We start from the raw sequence: 21,543 nt of genomic DNA, 5'->3' as shown, positions 1-21,543 counted from the left end.
TTTTGGTTTTTCAATGAAAAATTGAAGCCAATATTTTCACACCAAAAAAATCCTTTTGTCAAAACCCCCAATTTTTCATCATAAAACAGTTTAGATAGGAAAAAAAAATAAGTAGTTGCTGATAATTAGAAATTAAATATATGGTTGAGAAGACATGCGCTTGAAAGGAGAGAGGCTATTTCTGTTACCCCCAGGATAACATGTGGCCCAATCCTAATACTCTGTCTATTTCCACTCCCCTGCATACACCCGCTATGCTAAGGGCTGCAAGGGTGGTGGTGATGGTATCAGTCAGGAGAATTCTCAGTTGCCTGATGAAGAGCAGAGGAGCTGTGTCTGGGGTCCAGAACCTGGCCCATAAGGCCAAAGTGTGGTACACAAACACACAGCTTTTCTCCGCAACTGTATTTCAGGTGCATGTGAGAGTCTGGCCTTTATCATAGAAGACTCTAGAGTATTTAACCTGAGAGTTGGCAAGTCCTGCACAGAACCATCTCTTATCAGTAGAGAATAGAATGAAGATAACCTTTCAGATAGACTGCATAGAAGTGTAATTCTAGAAAGTGCTTTTCCATGGTCATGACACATGCCCCAAATTCTACCAGTCCTAAATAAGAGAATTCCTTTCTTCCCACTGCCAGTAAGACCATTTAGTTCATATGTTTTTAATTACATTTACAGCATGGGATTGTGCGTGTCTGATTCAGACTAGAAGAGCGTATCATTTCATTATTTTATCTCAACAAAATCTTGGACATTTACACACACACACACAAATAAATGAGGGGTACATTCCTAAGTAGACTAGAACAGCAGGTGTTGTTCCCACAAACTCATCTGGAGACTGTCAAATCCCTTTGTATGACTGGTATGAAGAGTTTGCACTGTAATCTGTGGCTATCTTCGTCAGGACTCTTTTGTGTGTAAATAGATGGTTTCAGTTTTCAAATTCTGCTAGCTGCTTGCTCTTTGATTTTCGGAGAGTTACAAGGGATTTTAGCCATAATACTCACATTTAAAATCAATGTTCCTTCCCCACCCCTAGAAGCAATATATTTAATCAGCTGTACATCTCAATGCTGAAGGATTTGTCGTCTTCTTCTTTGATACAGAAATACTGAATGGAGGGGTATATGTTGGCCAGAACAAGTTTCTTTGCTACGCCGACACCATTCATTGGCAGGATATCGTGCGTAACCCACGGGCTTCCAACTTCACTTTGGTTCCAACAAATGGCAGCTCCGGATGTAAGTATTGGTTTTATTTCCAGCCTTGTAATGAGTACATCATGACATAATATAAATACAGTCCCAGGTATTCCATGGATCCTGCTTTAAAAGACTGTTAGCAAATTCTCCTTCCTTACTGTTGGTGCTTTAAAAATTCATTGACTCCTTTGGAAAAGTGTTTTGTCTAGAAGTGATTTTTTTTTTACGTGTGTATTTTCTGTATTTTTTTCTTTCCTATTTATTAGTAGAGTGCTGGTGTGAAGACAGGATATGTATTGTTAGGATTTCTTTGCTCCTGCTGCTTGTTCTCTGCCTTAAGTCACAATCCCCTGTTTGTGACATCATAATTAGTTGCTGTAGTAATTCTGGTACAAACACAGGGTTATTATTAGTTTAGATGAGAAATGAACTGTTTTCCTGTATAATCCTAGCAATACAAAGGACACACAGGAAAAAAAAAAAGATACAGAGTAACCAAGTGTTTTTAAACAGAATGTTTCCCTCTTTCCCAGACCTTGAGCGTACGTAGAATTGTATTAACCAGTTGACATATTCCTCCAGCACTAAGGAATCATTAATCAATAATATTTTGGGAAAAAAGAGTCATATTTCTCAGTACCGCTATTATTCCCCCATGCGATGCTATAGTAATAATATGAAACCTAATGTGGAAAGGTGGTAGTAAATTACATCCATAATAGAGTATGATTATGTAACCCAACGCTCCTGGGTGGGCTATTATCTGCAGGGGTTGACCCTGGCACCGCTGGATGTAAATCTACAAGACCTTGGAGAGCCCTGCCACAAGGGTTTGCTGAAGGTTTCAGGAGGCAGGGCTGGAGCCCATATATTTCTGTAGGGATACTGGGCAATGGGGACAGGCTGTTGTATCTTAGGCAGTCTCCAAGGGCTATCTAAGTTATACTGATGGCCCTGCTAGCCTCTGCAGCCGCTCCAAATTGGATGGGAGCAGAGGAGGCTTAAAGGGAAAAGTGCAGAACAAAACTACACCCTGGGTAGGAGCCACAGGATTTGCGCCCATATTCATAAAGAAGAATCCATTTTGAACACATGTACTTGTTCTTCACACCATACTAGCCTTCGCTCTAACAGTGAGCTGGCCTTTCCCCGTCTGTCTTCTCTCCCAACCGGAAAAAAGAGAACACAGCCGCTTGACAGACAGGGGTCCCATCTCCTAGTCGGCTGTGAGCATTCATTTCCTCCAGGGGCCCGTCAGATTTCATGGTTCCTGCATCCTCCAGCTCAGGAGCTGATCAACAGCTTCTGCCTCCCAGCAGGTACCTTTATGTGTCTCTGATTTATACAGCAACAGTTGTGGCTCCTAAAAAGTTCATTCTATTTTGCTGGAGAATTCCCCACTGATTTTCCCCATTTTAAGTACAGGGAATCAAATCAGTGTAACCTTTTGAAATAGAAAGAACCTCTTCAGAGTGACCCACTGCAACAAGCAGCAGACTTAATTTCAAATTTTCTCTTGTTTTGATTTTGTTTTCTTTTTTGTTTTTGCATTGATCCTGAAAAATCAACAAAAACCAATGCAATGAATGAGACATTTAAGCATGGATTTTTCAGTACTCCCACTGAAGTTTCTGAGAGTTTTACCACTGACTTCAGTGGAAGCAGAGCTAAGCCAATGCCAAGTTCTTATGGAAACCTCATCCTAAATTAATGTAGCAATCATTATTACCAACCTCAGGACAAAAAAAAAAAAAGAAAATATACAGGCCTACTGCTTTTTGTCTTTAACTTCTGTTTGCTTTACTTTTGAAATTTTAACACAGGAAAGGGCCAACACATGACCATAGGATGCATGTATATTAGTTACAAATGTAATCTAACCAGTGTTGTTTTATTAATGAAATGCATGAGCGACATTATATCACAGCTTCATAAATACCTCCACGTGGGAACAAATTTAAATATATTTTTCTCCATTTCTGGCTCACATAGAGTTAGTTGTACTTTTCAAAAATATAAAAATCCACGTACAATAAATACAGATTCTATCCAAATTAAACACAGAAGTAATATAAATATTTGATGTACCTGGGAAAGCTAAACTACCTTTATCTACACATTGTGCATAGATAGGAAACTAAACCCCACTCTATTAAAAAATAGCTAAAATGGGATGACAAAATGTACTGAGGCTTTGGGAGACATCAGAGAAAATGACAGCTTCTTAAAACTTGTTGAAATATTATTCAGGTTCCACGTGCGGGCGTCACCCTTTCAAAATAGCTGCAATTAAGTAGTTGTATACAAAAAAGCCTTCAAATCAAATCACTCAAAGAAACGGGAGAATCTTATTACCACCTGTCAAGAGTTAGGGGAAAGTGAATATGTTACCTTGGTGCTTTGCAAAAGACTTAATGCAAGTTGTTTGTGCTGATACTGAAAGGACTTGGTAAAATGATTTGAACATTGAATTATAACCCTCAGAGTGGAAGTCTGTACAGAAGTGCAAAAGATGAGGCATATGCCTCGCACTTTTGATTTAGAGGTCCCCGTATCCACTGGTAACATGGACACAGCCGGACCAGCCTGACCTGGGTTATACCAATCAAATGTATGCTGAGTATTTCAGAAGGACTTAGATCCTTTTTTAACATAAATTCTGTGGGTGTAGTGTGATGATCTGTTTATGGATACAAGATGAGTGTACTGTTTTATGTGAATTTGTCTGAAATTTCAGGTGCCTCTGAATCTTAGAAACTACACCAAGCTTTATTAAGTGCATATAGGAAGTTATTAAATAAAGTTAATTAGTTGCTGTGGAAACATGTTAAGTAGAAGAGATGACCAGATAGAATTCTACGAGAGCACCTGGGGGAGGAAGAGGGTGTTCCCTTTACTAACCCGAACTATCTGTTACAGAGCAGGGAAATAGCACATGGGAGAGCCACCTCATTTACTCTTGCAAGATCATACAGATATGACTACAAAACCTCGTTGTCAATGCTGACATAGCAGCGGCTGTTAGATGCAATAGAGTCTGTGCAGACGTGTTACCTGTCTCATTGCTATGAGATCATCAGCTATGGGGAGCAGTATTGTCTATATAGTGTGCTGTGCTGACATCTAAAACTAGACTGGAGGAATTGAGGTCAACTTGCAGGAACATACTTTGACTAGTTACTCCTACATCACCTCAGTACTCTTCCTCAGAGGGGGCATATTAGACACTGGGTGATAATTGGCAAGGCAGCTAGTGCCAAGTGTTTGGTCTGGTCTCTACATTTTTAAGGGTTGCAAGCATCCTGTCTACCTACAGTGAGGTGTTATCAAGCCTCCTCAATAATGAACGCAAAGCCTCCCCACTGCTTGTCACCAGCCACGGCTCCAACTTGATACAAGGATCTCACAATGACAAGCTTTGGCCACCCCACCTACCATCCCCAAGTCCCTGAATATACCTAAGTGGAACAGACTGAACTCAAGCATAAAGGGTAATGCATTTATAACCTCCTGTCCTGACCTTGCACCCATGTGCACATGTAGAGATCACAGCCACCGTCCACATTCCACTGTTGACTTCCTTGTTCCAGTCTCCCAGTGCTGCTCTCCGCCCCAGGGAGTAGACCAGCAAACAAGCCCTGAAGCACAATAGTACTGCTACGGGGGATAATTTCACTTGGAGCCCTCCCCTGCTGTTCCAGGGCACCCGGGGGAGTAGGGTTAAGGCGAGAGAGCTGAATGAAATTAAAATGCCCTGAAGTGACACCACTACCATGCTGCGGAGTTCGTGTCACTGTAGCTGCTCCACGGCAGTTACTTCCATCAGTATTCCGACAAAGCTGAGTTTGGCCCATGGGCTCTAGGAATTACTTTCCTTTGCTTTCCTTCTCTGCAGCCTGGGCAATGACTCTCTTAGGTGTATCCGTGCTAAGAAGCCAACTGCAAAGGCCAAAGCAGCTTAACCTCTCTGGTAGCAATGGTGCCAGTAAATTAACAAAAAGAAAAGGAGTCTCTAAGGTGCCACAAGTCCTCCTTTTCTTTTTGCGGATACAGACTAACACGGCTGCTCCTCTGAAACCAGTAAATTAACACTAAGCGCTGCTGCTCCTTTATTTCCTAGATGCATTCTCATCATATTTTCTCAACACATGCATGCAGAAAAACTCTTCTGTGCGGCTTTTGAATGACATGGTTGGTGTTGGTACTGTTCTGAAGAAGAATACAACTAGTAGCTGCCAGCATACTGCTCACTATGCATCACTGAAATGTAATAAACTAATACTGCAACAGTGGACCAACCCTGCTTCACTGTTCTGGGTCTAAGGATGAGGCTCCTTGTCCTGTGTTCTGATTTTTCCACTCAAATAATAGTGTTTACCATTTTAGGTGATTTTTTTTCTTCACAATACCTTTTTATCTGAAACTTTACAAAATTATTATTATTTCAGGCATATTCTTCAATGTTAGCTCACCCTAGGCCAACGTTTTTCTGGCCTGGCACATAAAGATGAGATTTTTCAAAAGTGCCTAATTGACATAGATATTCTTTCTTTGGCACCTTCACTATATGGCCCTTTTCCTACTTGTTTGCGTTTTTTTTTTCCTTCTTCCCATCTATCTAAGACGCCTGTCAAAATTTCTGCTGTGTTCTTCAAATCTGACTTAAGAACCTCTGTTGGAATTTTAGCTGGGATTGGTGCCTTTCCACATTTTTTTTTTTAAACCAATGAACAGCCCTCTCTCCTTCTACTCTGGTTATAGGTCCTAGTTCAATGTCCAGATCTTCTCTTTCCTCTAGCTGGGGGATTGGCCACTGGCTCAGCATTCAGTAGTTGATTAAAGTACTACTTACATATGTTCAATTGTTCTGATGTCTTCATTGTTAAGTAGCACTCATTGTCTTGAACTGGTCAGCTGGTATTTGTTTTTCTGCCTGACAGCCGCCTAATGATGTTGTACAGAATCTTCATGTTATTTTGTGCTGCAGTGGTCTGTGCATCTGTTACCATTTTGCCTAAAAAGTCTCATATGTCTTTCCTAGCCCCAAGGAGCCCTAGATCCATGCATATTTTGCAAAGTGAACAATTTTGCAGGATTTGACACAAAACTGGGTTAAACTCAGAAATTTGGAGTGGACAGATCTTTGCTCTGAGATTTTGAATTTGTTTTAGCAAAGCTTGAAGGGTCCAAATTATTAATTTAACATAATTGAACATAGCAAATGGCATAAATTCAAGTAAATCAATACTGCATGTAAAAATACTGAAAGTATCTGGAGTCACTAACTTTTTAGAAAGATTAAAATTGCTTTCCATTTTGTATTTTTTTAAACTAGTAATGCTTTAATAAATTATTCAGGAAAACTCCCCTATACAGGACCGCACTGAAGTTAGTGAAACTTAAACACATGCTAAAGTACTGTCCTGACTTGAGGTTTATGGGCCTGATTGAAAGCTTATTGAAGTCAGTGAAAGAATTCCCATTGAACTCAATGGACTTTAAATCAGGCCCCATATTAGTTGTGAAATAATCAAATTTTGGCAAAATGTTTCAAGCTAATGGACTGTAACTGTATTTTCAGTGTTTTTTTATACATAATGTTATGCTATTCTATCATTGCTTTATCTACAATAACACCTGATAATGCACTTCATATAACAAAGTAGGAAGCTCAGCATGGAGCTCAGAAACAGTATATTTTTTTATATTGTTTTATAGATTAGAAAAAAGATTACTCCCTGTCTGCTTGTATTTGATCTGCTAGATCTGTGTCGCATTAATGGGAACAATTAGATTAAAAATTCCTCCTGAGTTCTAATACCACCATCTTAGACTATTCATAGAATTGCAGATTTTAAGGTCAGAAGGGACCATTAGATTGTGAGGTCTGATTTCCTCTATATCACATGCCATTAAAGTTCATTCTGCTACCCTGTGTAGAACCCAAACACTTGTGTTTGACTAAAGCATCTTTTAGAAAGGCATCCAGTTTTGATTTGAAGACATCAAGAGATGGAGAATCCATCACCTCCTAGCGTAGTTTATTCCACTGGCTAATCACCTTCACTAGTTATTTATTTATTTTATTTTGCCTTTTTCTCATTTAAATATGTCTGGCTTTCACTTCCAGCCATTGATTCTTGGTGTTCCTTTTTCTGCATGTTTAAAAAGCCCTTTAGTACCCCGTATTTTCTCCCCAGGAAGGTATTTATACACTGTAATCAAGTCACCTCGATCTTTTTGGTAAGCTAAACAAACTGAGTTCCATAAGTCTCTCAGTGTAAAGAATTATATCCAGCCCTTGAATAATTTTTGTGGTTATTCTTTCCGCCCTCTCTAGTTTTTCAACATCCCTTTTAAAATGCGGTCACTAGAACTGTATGCAATATACTAATATTGGTCTCACCAATACCATACAGTATAATAATCTCCCAACTCCTTTTTATACTTCTCTTTATCCATCCAGTGATTGCATTAGCCCTTTTTGCCACAGCATTACTCTAGGAGCTCATGTTCAGTTGTTTGTCCATTAAGACCACTAAAGCCTTTTCAAAGTCACCGTTTTCCAGGATACAGTCCCCCATGCTATAAGCGTTGCCTGCATTCCTTGTGCCTAGGTATATGACCTTGCATCTGGGCATTTGAAAATGCATTTTGTGTGAGTGAGCCCAGCTTACTGAGTGATGCTGATCGCTCTGTGTGACTGCCCTGTCTTCATCATTATTTACCATGCCACCAACCTTTCTGTCATCTGCAAATTTTATATTTACTTTCAGATCATTAATAAAAATATTGAAAAGTGTTGGGCCTAAAACTCATCCCTGCTGAAGCCCAGCAGAAACAATGACGACTATCCATTGATAGCTACTTTTTGAGAGCTCAATTAGCCAGTTCTTAATATTTTACGTTGTATTTTACAAGGTGAATTATTTTTTTAAAATCTAGTTGAACTTCTGCCTTTTTTCTTTTTCAGTGTTTTGCACTTCAGTTTAAAAAATGAAAATAGACTGGACAGTTTCAATGTTGTTTATAATCAGTTTTATTTTGAGGTTCCTACCTTATGTAGGAGCACGAAGCTTGAGCTGCAGATGTTGCAGGGAAATGTGTTACTATTTTAAAAAAGAAACCATATCCATTTACATTATATAGAAACATTACATATGGAAATATTTTGTTATTGAATTTAGATTTTGTGATAGCTTGTTTGTTCATCATCCTAGCTTTGGACCTAAATTGCCTGTCCCTTATCCCTTTAATTCTTCCCATCGGCCATAAAAAAAATCAGATATGCAGATGCATACGTGCCTATTCAAGCACACAACACTGGATATTTTATATGGTATGCCTTGGGATTTTATTAGTCAATGTTTGAATAGTGCTTTGTCGGTGTAAAGTGCTATGGAAGCACTAAGCATTCTTCTTCTTACTGGGAATTAACAACATGGTGTTTGTGTCTGATGGTAAGTGATATAAGGATAGCGTTGATATACAGTAGTTTACTGCGGCTACACAATAAGGTCTGAAGGGTAGTCAAACCATTGATTTAATATTCAGTATAATAGAGCTCTCGGTGGGTTAAGTCAGTGGTTCTCAACCAGGGGTATGTGTACCCCTGGGGGTACGCAGAGGTCTTCCAAGGGGTACATCAACTCATCTAGATATTGGCCTAGTTTTACAACACGCAACATAAAAAGCATTAGTGAAGTCAGTACAAACTAAAATGTCATACCATGACTTTTTATACTGCTCTGTATACTATACACTGAAATGTAAGTACAATATTTATATTCCACTTGATTTATTTTATAATTATATAATAAATATGAGAAAGTGAGCCATTTTTCAGTAATAGTGGGCTGACATTGAAGTATTTGTATGTCTGATGTTGTAAGCAAGTGGTTTATGAGTGAGGTGAAACTTGGGGGTACAGAAGACAAAACAGACTCCTGAAAGGGGTACAGTAGTCTAGAAAGGTTGAGAGCCACTGGTTGAGAGCCCTAGTGGTTAGTGCACCTAGTGCCACCTCCCAGCGGGCAGGTCTCGCAGTTCTGGCTCTCTTTTAAGCAGAGTTGTGGTGAGGTGGGCAGTGGTAGGGGAACCTGGGCCCTCCCACTCCACCAGGGTCCAACCCAGGGCTTTTGGAGAGCCAACAGTGTCTGGCCACAAAAGGTGCCCTCCGAATAACCCTCCCAGGTCACTTCCTGCCATCTGCTGTTCTCCCCCAGCTTCCACTCCAATATAAGGTAAAAAGAAAAGGCAACCAAGCCATCTGCCCCAACCGGGCTCAGAATACAGTCTTAGTCCCTCCAGGGGGCTTCTCCAGCACCTGTGGCAGGAGCCTTTAGGGGAGGCCTGTCCTCCTCCCCAGCTTTCTTTTCTGAGCTGGGTTGCTCCCTTTTGAACCCTTTCTTATTTGGAGCATGCTCTGCAGGGCTGGCCAGGAGGGGCTACCTGGGCCCAGTCCTACCCTTTAACCACTTCCAGCCCACATGGGGTTTGTATACCCCCATCACACCTTGCAATTCTTCACACAGCACAGCAACTCATTTCAGGAGTAGCATGTCAAATATTAGGAAGGAGTCATTTTTACACGTAACTAGCCTACCCAGAAATTTCGACTCATATCTGCACCTAAGATGTTCCATTTTGTAGTAAGTCTGTGGGAGCCCTGTGTTCAGAACAGTGTAGTAGCCCGGACCTCAAATATGTGCGTACCTATCATGGACAGATGACAATCCAAGGCTCTGACGTTTGGATTAAGTTCAGATAAACATCCAAAATTGCAGATGCTCAGCTAACCCTCCTGAGAGGCACTTCCCTTGGCCGGTAACAACGGTGAAGTTTTACCATGGAAAGTCATACCTTTACACACCAGTGGTTTGTGTCACACCATCTGAAATGGATGCACGAGGAACAAATTTCCTAATTATTTCATCACGTAGAGTCAGTGCCCAAACACTACCACCTGTACCAAGCCTGAACAGTTGGGCTTGGCACAGGGCAGAAGACTATTATGTGGGTTGGATGGATGAAGTAATCAAAGCAGAAGCCTGGTTGCCAATGCCTCAGCAGAGATGCCCCTCTCAATGCAAAATGGGCATCGCAACCTAGAAATTTCTTCTTGAAACCAGTGGATTCCTTCTTGTCAGAAGACAAACTTATGGCTAAGCGCAAAATTATCATTGTCCCTATTACTCAGGCTCTATGCAAGATTCATGCAAAGCTACTCTGTTCACTTGCAAGCTTTTTTATTTCTTTTCAAAGGAGCAGGATTTATCCCTAAATAAATAAATACAAATCACGATTAAAATTGAACAAAAATACGTTACTGTATGTAGGCTGAGGGAAAGTAGGCGGTGCCTAATTCATACTTAAAGCCAACTTTAAGACGAGCTAGTATATCATTCCAGGTATACATCTAAATTGGAAACTACCTACAGGGAAAATGACATTCCAGAAAAGTAGATGCTGAAGACATTTGTTATTGCAGAGTTTGTAAAATTATAACCTTTCATTGAGGTGCATTACTTTAACTTGAATTAACATTTTAAATGTATGTTTGGAGAACAGGGAAAGGGGCCTTCACAGACAGGTGGTCTCTGTATAGAATGCAGTCATTGCGACAGGTGTCACTGTGCAAAACTAATACCAGTAGCTGTTCTTTCACACAGAGCACCATGAATAACTACACTATCCTGTGAAAGCTCTTTCGATGCTGAATACACCTCACATGCTTGCAAAATTGCATTTTAACAGCAGTAATGCTTCCATGGATTTCTCAGCTGGGAGCACATTAAATAAGAGCTGAGTGGAGAGCCAGTGTTTTATGTTCTTAAAAACGTATATATATTTCCTCCTCTCCCTACAATTAAAGAATATTGGTTCAGAGTATAGTCTGCAATTGAAAGAATGATAATACAGAAACAAAACCAATGTTTCTTGAGGCATGGATTTTTGCCAAACCTTTGAGAACTAAAGGTGAGGGAAGAATGAAAAGTGGAAAATAAATCCACTGTGCTCCTGGCCTTCAGTAGGTGCAACTTAGAAGCACCGTGAACACATTTTATGTTTGGGGCAGGGCTGGCCTTAGGGAAAATGGCACCCTGCGTGAACTTTGTATTTTGGTGCCCCTGGCCCCCGTGGGCATGGCACCCTCCCCATTGCGCCTGGCCCCTGTGGGTGCCCTCCATTACCCGGGCCCCCAAGGGCTCCCCACTCCCCCTTCACCCCTAGCCCCTGTGCTCCCCTCCTGTGCCCCTAACCCGTGCCCGTAACCCCTCCCCTTTGTCCTAACCCATGCACCCCACCTCCCGGGTGCCCATATGGGGAAACTGACCTGGATGCACCTGCTCACTCACCCTTCCCGACCCCATTCCCTGAGTGCTGCTCCTCTGTGCAGCTCTAGGGGGCTATGTGTGTCTTGGGGGGGGAGCAAGGAGCGACATCAGGGCTCCCTGCATCTAGGTCACTTTCCCCACCTGGGCTGTGTAAGAGAAAGTCAGCATAGCAGCGGCTCCTGATGCTCACCTCACAGCCCAGGTGGGGAAAGTGATCTGGATGCGCGGAGTGCTTAGTGTTTCTCCTCGCTCCCCTCCACGCCCTTCATAGCCCCCTAGGGGGGCGCAGAGGACAGTCAGTGGGGAGTATAAGCCGTATCTGTGCATCTCTGCTCGTCCCTCTCCCCCATTCCTCTGCTGGGAAGAAGCAGGGAGAAATCTGGGCACTCCCCCACTTGGCACTCCCCTGCCAGCCAGGAGCAGCTGCTGACTCTACACCGGCAGCACACATCTCTGCACTACTGCACGGCGCCCCTTGACCATGGCACCCCTGGGCAGTCACCCGTGTGACCCACCCCTAAGACCAGCCCTGGTTTGAGGTGTCAGTCACTGATAGGCTGAACTGGTTCTGTAAGCAATAAGAATCTGGACATTCTTTTCTTTCTTCAGACCAGCATGTTTGGATTTGGAGGGATGAATCTGGAAATTTAGGCCAACATGCCCAATTTCTGGGTGCTTAATATCAGTGGCGTTGGGACAGTTTTTATAGTGGGGATGCTGAAAGCCACTGAACAAACCTGTAAGCCCTGTATAGGATAGAAACTACTTCTAGCCAAGGGGTGCTGCCGCACCTTTAGCACCCCTAGATCCAGCACCCCACTCAATATAGACACACTGAAAAGGCCTGATATTTTTCATTGTGTTGGTACTCAGAACTTGCTGAAAATCTGGTCCCTTTAATGTCTAAGCATGTCCAAGTAAAAATAAATAAAAACATACTTAGGTAACACAAATACAATGGCCAACTTAAAGAGCATTTTTAATTTTTAAGCGTGGAAATGGTTGAGGCTATTGTACCCAGAGATAAATATCTTACAAAATCTTCCCTTTAACCCTTTGAGTGCTTTAGTGTATTGTACAAGATCCTATGTGTTATACCACCGCTGTGTTGTTCTAACATCAGAAGAGTTTCTTCCTAAAGGAATCCTAGATCAAGATTATGATGTTTGAAAGAGGCTGAGGGGGACATGAGATTTCAGTTGCTTCAAGATGACATTTAGTGCCCCCCAAAACTGAGGCACTGAAGATCACTAAACACTTTTTGGCCAACAGTCTATGTTCAGCAGCCCATGTAGGGTTCTGCCACCACTTTTGGTTAGGGTGACCAGATATCCCAATTTTATAGGGACAGTCCCAATTTTTGGGTCTTTTTCTTATATAGGCTTCTATTACCCCCCACCCCTGTCCCGATTTTTCACACTTGCTGTCTGGTCACCCTACGTTTGGTACTGTTGTCACCATTAAAATGTCGTAACTTAACAGCCATTTCTACCAACATACATGAGTTACTACTTAGTCCAAGATTAGAGAAATGATATAGTAATTCACATGCCACTATGTGGCAGCTGTTGGTAAATGCTTACGTTTTAATGGCAGTCTCTGTGTGCATATAATGTATTACTGCACACCACCTGTTTACCCGCAGACTGGCTGTTTAAAGAGTCTTTTACACAAGGGAGAAACTTTCAGCTTAAATACTTAGCAACTTACTTCGTCTTAGTCACCAGTGTGTCTTGAAAGTAGGAAATTAACTGCAAATACTCAGAATATTAGAAATGATCTGATTGAATTGTGATTGGCATATTTAGAGTGAGTGGGTGGTTAAAATAGGTCTCTCTTGAGCAAGCTTCAGCTGTTTTAGCTGACTGCCTTTGAAGGGCTGCTTGAGGAAGAGAAAAGAAAGGAAACATTATAAAACCAGTCACTAAATTGTATTGAGCAATTGTCTTCTTGAAACTTCTGGGCAGGTGCATTCCTTTGAAGTTATCTATCTGTTAGTTCAACAAGGTGCCCTATTCCAGCCACTTCTTTTACAGACAGCACCTGTTGAGCACAGGTTTGATTTCATTCTGTATACGTTCTTGGCACAAAGAAAATAAGGAAAGGAGTTTTGGTTGGTGGTTTGTGTGTGAGAGAGAGAAATTTGATTTTCTCATCTTAGGAGTACACAGCAGATGATCTTATAGTGGGCCGTTCCAGCCCAGACTCTTTCTGTTGCTTGCTTGAAAGAGAAACTTCACATCACTACAGCTGCATTTTCTAGGCATATGTCACATGGGCTTGTTTGGCTGAACATCCTCAGAATTTGGGGTTGCCTCTATCACTCAAGGCTTGTGTTCTTTTGCTTTGGTAGTCATCCTGGCATACTTGGTTTCTTTCAGTCCCAAACTTCTCCAATACACTCTCTTAGAAAGTGCTCCTCTCATACCTTCCACTATTTGGAACAATGTGTTTGGATTTGGGAGAATGAAGCTTAGGGACTTTGGATGAGAGTTATGGCTGACAGGCAGGAAAAAAGATAGCTAAATGAGGAAGAGGAGGGACCTTCTGGCTTTCTTGTGTGTACTCTCTGTAATTGCTCATTTGAGACTTCTGGTTCTGTCAGGAAGGACTCCATATTCAAGTCCTCCTGGGCCAGTCTTCAAAGAAGCTCTGACTTCTCAAAATCTTGTTTCTATTTGTTACCCGGAAATCCTGTCTGGAACTAGCTTATGCTTGGCAAAATATAATTCTCAGTCAACTTTAGGAATATCACAATAGTCTTCACGGTAGGTGACCTGATTACAGAGGTGAAGCTTTTTGACCTCCCACAGATAAGATAATGACTTCTAGGCTCTCAACAAAGGTAACCTCAATCAGCACAGCTACATGTGGAAATATTCCTATGTCTACATGACAAACTCAATATGAGTCCTCAAGAAAGTATGATCAACATGCGCAGGTCAACTCACTCTATGCAAGCCATTGTTATAGATGGCTAATTATCATTGGGATCCAGTACTCATCAAAATCAACAAGTCCCATTGACTTCTGCGGGTGCTGAAACGGCCCTCGCTTTCTCCCATTCACTCCTAAGGAAGCAAATGGGATGTTGACCTCACTTCATTTTATCTGAAGAAGATGGTGAAATGTGTCTGTGTTATGCTAATGGCTTCCTTGCTCTTTCTCCACCTCCTGAAAATAGGTTTTTAAAGAGACATTACTGAACCCTTGCAAGCCTTCAGCCGGCCAGGCTTCCCCACTTAACGGAATGCTGGGGATTCTAGTTTTCTCCAGCTGCTTCTCTCCAGAGTTTTGTTTCAGTGGTACTTTACTTGCCTTACATTTCCCCACATCTTCAATTAAGTCTGGTAGGGTTTTGACTCACCCTTTCCTATTTCCCCTCAGAAAACCTGCATTAACAGTGATAGGCCTCTAAAAATTCCCCTTCACCACCAGGAAATATTCAGAAGGAAGAAATTGCTATCCCACCTAATATGGAGAAATAGCAGTAAGAAAAGGCTCTTGTACCAATTTTATTTCACCTAGGATCTTTTATCAGGTTACAAATCCCTTGAGTATTTCCCCTTATTCCTGCCATTCTATATCCTCTTCCTAAATCTTCTGCTTTCCTTTCTTTCCTTTAGCATATTCCCCCTTCTCCCTATTTCTAGATAGTTTCAGCAGACAGCCTAAAATCCTAAATGGATGTGACGACTGAACTGCTTTTTGTGGTGGTTCCTCATATTCAGGGTTATGGATAATTACCTATTCCTTACTATGCATCTAAAAATTAAGAGTAGACTTATTTTTGGAAGGGCCCTAAGCAGAGGATGTTTATAAGATGCACTACCCTACAAGTTGTGACGCTGGCAAACCAGGTGCCAGCTTATGATTAGGTCCCCATGCCTCACTTGGATATCGACACACACAGCTGGTAAAATAGGTATTAGAGTTATAAAAATGTGCTCAGTGTTTAGGCTTTATTTACTGCTTGTAAATTGCTGCATGCATGAATCTCACTTATAACATCTGTACCCTGTATTGGAAGGTAATATATGAGCATTTGCATTGAAAGTCTCTCTAACTGTGTAGATCACCAGACAGGAGAAAAGCGTTAACTGGTGTGAAATACTAGTCTCCAACAGGTGCTATGTCCCATCTGACGAAGAAGGTGCATTGACACCAGATGAACTATTGCGCAACATCAGAGAACAAAAGAGTTGTTTGGTTTCTTTCCCCCTGCTGCCTCGTGAAGAGCAGGAGATGGCAAGTGAATTCCTCCCATCAGCTGAGTTTGCAACTCAAAGCAGAAGGGTGGAAGGAATTAAAAGCCCTAACAAAGAGGAACTGTATTTGTATGCTGCTTGGATTCTGAGGGGCAAGGATTTCTAAGCATAAGCAAAAGATCCTCACTGCTAAGCCTGGGTTAGCTCTAAAGGACATACAGAGTTTGCTTGTCATGGAAGATTTCTAATAGATTTTGAAACTTAAAATTGGAACTCATTTGTGTACATATGTTTACCTGCTTTAACCTTGTAAATAAATCTCTTATTTCCTTTTCTTATATAATAAATCTGTATATAGTTTATTATAGGATTGGCCATAAGTGTTGTCCTTGGTATGAGATCTGAGGTGCAATTGACCTGGGCTAAATGACTGGTCCTTTGGGACTGGGAGTAACCTGAATATTGCTCTGATCTTTGGTGTAAGGGACCATCTATCGCAAAAGTCTGCTTACCTGGGTGACAAGACAGATCGGAGTACCCAAGGGGACTGTCTGTGACTCCCTGGTTTGGCTGCTACTGTGCCTGAGGTGTTTACACTTAATAAAGGGTTGATGAAAACTTAGAACTCACCACCAGTTTAGGATTCATGCCCTGCTGTTTAAAAGTCTGGCCTGAGTTTGGTACCCTTGCTCTTGAGCCACTGCAGGACAGCGTGAGGCAAGTAACCCTAGGAAATTTTGTGCCTCAGTCATACCTTACGTCACATTTCCTCCCCGGCTTACTCCTTGCTGTGGTGGGAGAGGGTTAATATCCAATTATGACACTTTCCTGCACTAGCTCATCTCTGCTTGCCAGTGATACCATGATGTGTATATGTGCAGGCATTTGTGTGAGGAGAGTCAAGGCTCTGTTTGATAGATAGGTGTGTCCAGTGGCAGAAGATGTTGGGGGAGATTTATGCCTTTGTCTGAAGCATCAGCACTGGTCACTTTGGGAAAAGAAGGCTTGACTACTATGGATGGATCATCAGCGGCTTCTGGTAGAGCAATTCCTAATGGTCGCCAAATCTCAACATTAGAGATGGTAATACATTGCAGAAAGTGATGAGTTTGCATTATTTGTCATTTATGGATACATGTTACTCCTTGTTTGTAAGATGACCACCTGTTTGTTCCTGAACGTGTTTGTGAATCCTGAAAGTTCCATCAGTTTTAGCAGGAATGATTATTCAGGTGAAAGTGGATCTTGGAAGTTTATTTTGTATTTGTTATTCCTCTTTTCCTCTTCGCCGGAAATGTGCCGAAAATATTCATGGTACTTTGACACACACACCCACATCTACACAGACACATCCCAGCAGTACAGTACATTACAATATACCTTACAATATAAAGTAATGAAAAATACCCTTCCAACTTATCATCTTTTCTGAAGAATATGACTTTATTTTAACAATGGAAGCTGCATTCTGCACCACCCTCTTGATCACTGCTCTGAATGCATTCTAATAGCAACCAAAAGATATCTCGTCTTATAGTCCAATAACTGAGTTATTGTTTTTTGGTATGAAATTAGGGCAAGAACACCACCAGCCTCATCATTCGCTTGTCAACGTGCCTTAGATTTTTTTTTTAGAGCCCTCCTCAGAAAATCTGCAATGACATTGGAAAAAGAAAAGGAGTACTTGTGGCACCTTAGAGGCTAACCGATTTATTTGAGCATGAGCTTTCGTGAGCTACAGCTCACTTCATCGGATGCATTCGAAAGCTTATGCTCAAATAAATTGGTTAGTCTGTAAGGTGCCACAAGTACTCCTGTTCTTTTTGCGGATACAGACTAACACGGCTGCTACTCTGAAACATGACATTGGAGTTTCTCACACAACATTATGCATGATCACACAGAAAGTACTTATGGCTCTAGCCTCCGAGTCTCACCCATAATTATGCTCCTGTCAGACTGGATACATACAAAAAAAAGTTGCTTATCTTTTTGGTTTGTCCATTGCTGTTGCAGCTAAAAGATGTCATCCAGCATAATCGATGTATATTAATTATTCTAATGTGGATGCAAACATGTGTTTTGCATATGCATATATAATAACCTCCCACTCAGAACACAGGAGGGGGGGAACTCCCTGCATGTGTAATTGTTGCGTTTAATAGAATTCTACGCAGTTGCTCTGTTTTGTTGTTTCTTGGGTCAGGAATCACAGATCAAAAGTGTCTGTCGTGACATCCCAAAAAGAATAATGTGAACAAGTTGTGCCTAAAGATGTATTGCTGCTCAAGAGGATCTTTACCTCCAGGCCCCAGTTGGCATATGTGCTTTGGTTTCAGTGACTGTGCTCAGTTATCTGTGGCTCTCACGTGGGAAATATATTTTTTAATACGAGAGACTCCCAAGGGTTTGTTGATCTTGATGAGTCTGCCAAGCAGCAGGTATAACTTGACCTAGCCTTTTAGTCTACTGGCTGGGTTTTCCAATTTGCTTGGGACCCCTACCTCTGTGTTTAGAAATGCATCTGATGCTGCTTGGAACTGATTCTCCATCACAGTGGGGGGAATTCACTTTACATTGCTCTGCGCTAACAGCTATAAGCAGTAATAATTAATAGCGCCTAATTGCTTAATCAGAGTAAAGTTTTAGCCCATGTCATATGTGAAGGGTTTTTTTTTTTTTTTGTCTTTTTCTGGAAGACTAAATTCCCTATTAATATGTTGAGTCAGAAATCTTACCTGTTGTGTCTGTCTCAGGGGGAAAATGTTAGTATCTTTATTATGCCTCTTCCCTCCTCAAGTCTCTTTCTTTACTCATTACGATGGTCTGAAGACATTTTCCTGAAGCAGCAGAACAGTAACATTACAGTGAGCTTCCTATCAGTCCTGTGCTGTCAATGATAAATATGAATCCACTGGCCTGGGCCAGTTCAGAGCTGCCGACATGATGTTATTTGACTTTTCATTTATTCCCTTATGTCTGGCGGTCAATCACTTCCAAGATCAACCCTGTCTGTTGTGGACATAGCTAGTGATACACTGTAATATAGGAATTCTGTACAGATTCCTCTGATCCAGTCAACACTGACATGCTTAGGGTTGTCCCTATCACAAATTACGTACTCTATTGTTAGCAAGTATTCTGTTTTCCTCAATGCAGGTTGAACTTTATCTCCAGTTTCCTTTTTTTTAAATTTATTTATATTGTCCCTCTATCTCTTTCTTTGCCTGTCTCAATGTGTATATCGCTCGTTTTGTTTTCATTACACATAGGTATTTCCCTTGTCAGTCTGTTTTCAGCTGCCTATATCTGAATCTCTCTCTCTCTCTGTGTCTCTCTCTCTCTTTCTGTGCCTATCTAGAAAGGAAGATTAGTGGATAAATAGAGGGGTCAGAATGGTAGATTCAAATTTTTTGTATTAAAACTAGTTACTGGGGGAATATGCTTTCATTCCTCCAGATGTGTGGACGGTCTTGAGGTTCCAGTGTGGGGTAAGTGAGCTGCCCACCGAGAGTCCAGGCAGGGAGACCGTAACCCCAGCACGGAGTAGAGCAGCGCTCTTCAGTGGGATCTCTGCTGGACCACAGAGTGACATGAGCCGATCCATATAATGAACAGATTAGCTACCAGCCTACGGGCTGCAGCAGTGATCACAGAAGGAGCACATGGGTGTCCTATACCCTTCTTCTAGTTATGGGGAAATAGTCATCCTTCATAATCCCTGCATAGGTCCTCAGTACCAGGGGATTTATTTAGTGTATGCACAGATGATTCCATTCAGGCGTCGTGGGTCTGCTGTGGAAACAATGGATTATGCTGCCAACTGCAAGGTCAGGTTCCACAGATCAAACTTGCCTGTTATCATTCACCTTATCAAGGGACTTCTTAAAGAAGGGGCCGAGCCTGGTGAGCAAGTCGGGGCTCAGGAGCAATCCCCTTTCAAAAAACACATAGGGACAGATCCTGAACTTCTGCAAATACATGCTGCTCTGTTGAAATCAGTGTGATTATGCCAATTTACACTTTTATGCCCCATACCTTTTTTGTGTAGCGACAGAGAGAAAGCAAGTGGCGTGTTTTATAGAAGACGAGCATTCTATTTTACCAGAATTTTTGCTCTCACTCTCCACAGACATGCCTGTTTTTCCTTAGAGAGGAAACCCTGAAAAGTGTGAATCTCTCCATTAGGTAATTAACTTTCAAATCAATGGAAGCGATCTGGAGACTAGCACAGGGCTGGTAGAAAATGTAAAATGATTTTTACTTAACAAAGGAGTGTGAATGAATAAACGCGTGACCATAGGAATTGTTAGACAAGGACATGGAAAGCGTTACAGGCTGATAAAGGCAGAACAATTCATCACAACAATAGTATCTTTAATTCCAGTTAATACCATGCAGCAGAGTTTGAATTCTATTTTGATTTTGCTATCAACTGTATCTTTTCATACACAAAACTAAGTAATTTTAGCCGCTTACAAAAACAAAGTGCAGCCCTATTTCAGTGTAGTGTCATGTTTAAACAATGAAATGAAAAAGATGAGGCATCTTAATGCAGAATGTATTGGGATCATCCGACACGTCTGGGATCTCAGGGCAAGTTATGCTTGTATGGTTCCAAACCTCCTCATTAAAGCTTAGGGAAATAGTCAATTTCTTTGGTCACATTTTCAATTAAGATTGAGTTTATGAGTAGTTTATAAAGGGCTAATAAATTATTAATCGTTGTTTTAATCCAGAGTTAATCGATTATTTTAAGTGGTTATATAGAGGTCAAAAGATCAATAGGTTACATATAACTATGGCTTATAACTGTGAATAGTACCTGCTACTAAGGTGCTTATAACCATCAATCACATATGCTGCTTTATATCAGTAATGTGCAGATAACATCCATTAATCATTTATTAACCTTTTATAAGCCATTTATAAACGGAGACCATGTAAAATGAGACCATTTCTTCTCTGAATTCTACTGCCTTCTCTTCTTTCCCATTTCCTGCATGAAAGGGGTCTCCTTAAGGCAGCTATGACCAGTGATGAGCTGCCAAAATCTTAACAACTGGTTCCCTCCTCACCCCACGAGGAGGTCATTGCCCTCCCCCAACCCCCAGGACTCCTGCCCCATTCACCCCCTCCCCTGTCCCCTGACTGCCCCAGAACTTGGCAGGAGGGTCTCATGAGCCACCGTAGTGGGTGCCCACCCCACCCCTAAGAGCCAGAGGGACCTGCCGGGGGGCGAGGTGGGGAGTCCCAGCAGTGCTTACCTAGGGCAGCTCCCAGGAAGCATCCGGCAGGTCCCTCTGGCTCCTAGGGGCGGGGGAGCATACCTAGTGGGGGGAGCAGCTGCTCCTCCCACTGATCACATCAAAAGTGGAGCCTTAGGCACCAACTCCGTGGGTGCTCCAGGGCTGGAGCACCCACGCGGAAAATTTGGTGGGTGCAGAGCACCCACCGGCAGCTCCCCGCCCCATGCCCGGCCCCAGCTTACCTCCGCTCTGCATCCGCCCCTGAACGCACCGCCCCACTCTGCTTCTCTGCACCCCTACCCCGGCTTCCTGCGAATCAGTTGTTCGGCGGGAAGCCTGGGAGGGCTGAGAAGCAAGCGGCGGCTTCACACTCAGGCTCAGGGAGGCAGAGGTGAGCTGGGGCGAGGATGGGTTCCCCAGGCTCCCCTTCCCCCCCCCCTGGTTACCTGCTGCGGTGCGGGTGGCCCTCCTCGGCCCCCCCCCCCGCACCGCCCCAGCTCACCTCTGCCTCCCTGGGCCTGAGCGGGAAGCCGCCACCTGC

At 42.2% G+C, this 21,543-nt stretch overlaps 1 protein-coding gene across 6 annotated transcripts in view; it reads left to right on the top strand.

Moving 5' to 3' along the window:
* ERBB4 (erb-b2 receptor tyrosine kinase 4) overlaps window positions 1-21,543 on the top strand; it is a 975,001-nt gene that overhangs the window by 683,621 nt on the left and 269,837 nt on the right. For all 6 annotated transcript variants that reach the window (XM_048869092.2, XM_048869089.2, XM_048869091.2 and 3 more), the window contains exon 4: window positions 1,113-1,247. In XM_048869092.2, the coding sequence (XP_048725049.1) occupies window positions 1,113-1,247 (135 nt within the window). The remainder of the gene's footprint in view (window positions 1-1,112; window positions 1,248-21,543) is intronic.

The sequence above is a fragment of the Caretta caretta genome, chromosome 11 (genome assembly GCF_965140235.1).
Source record: "Caretta caretta isolate rCarCar2 chromosome 11, rCarCar1.hap1, whole genome shotgun sequence".
Taxonomy (NCBI): Eukaryota; Metazoa; Chordata; order Testudines; family Cheloniidae; genus Caretta; species Caretta caretta.
The sequence above is the reverse complement of the archived record's forward strand: the minus strand, read 5'-3'. Positions and strand labels throughout refer to the sequence as shown.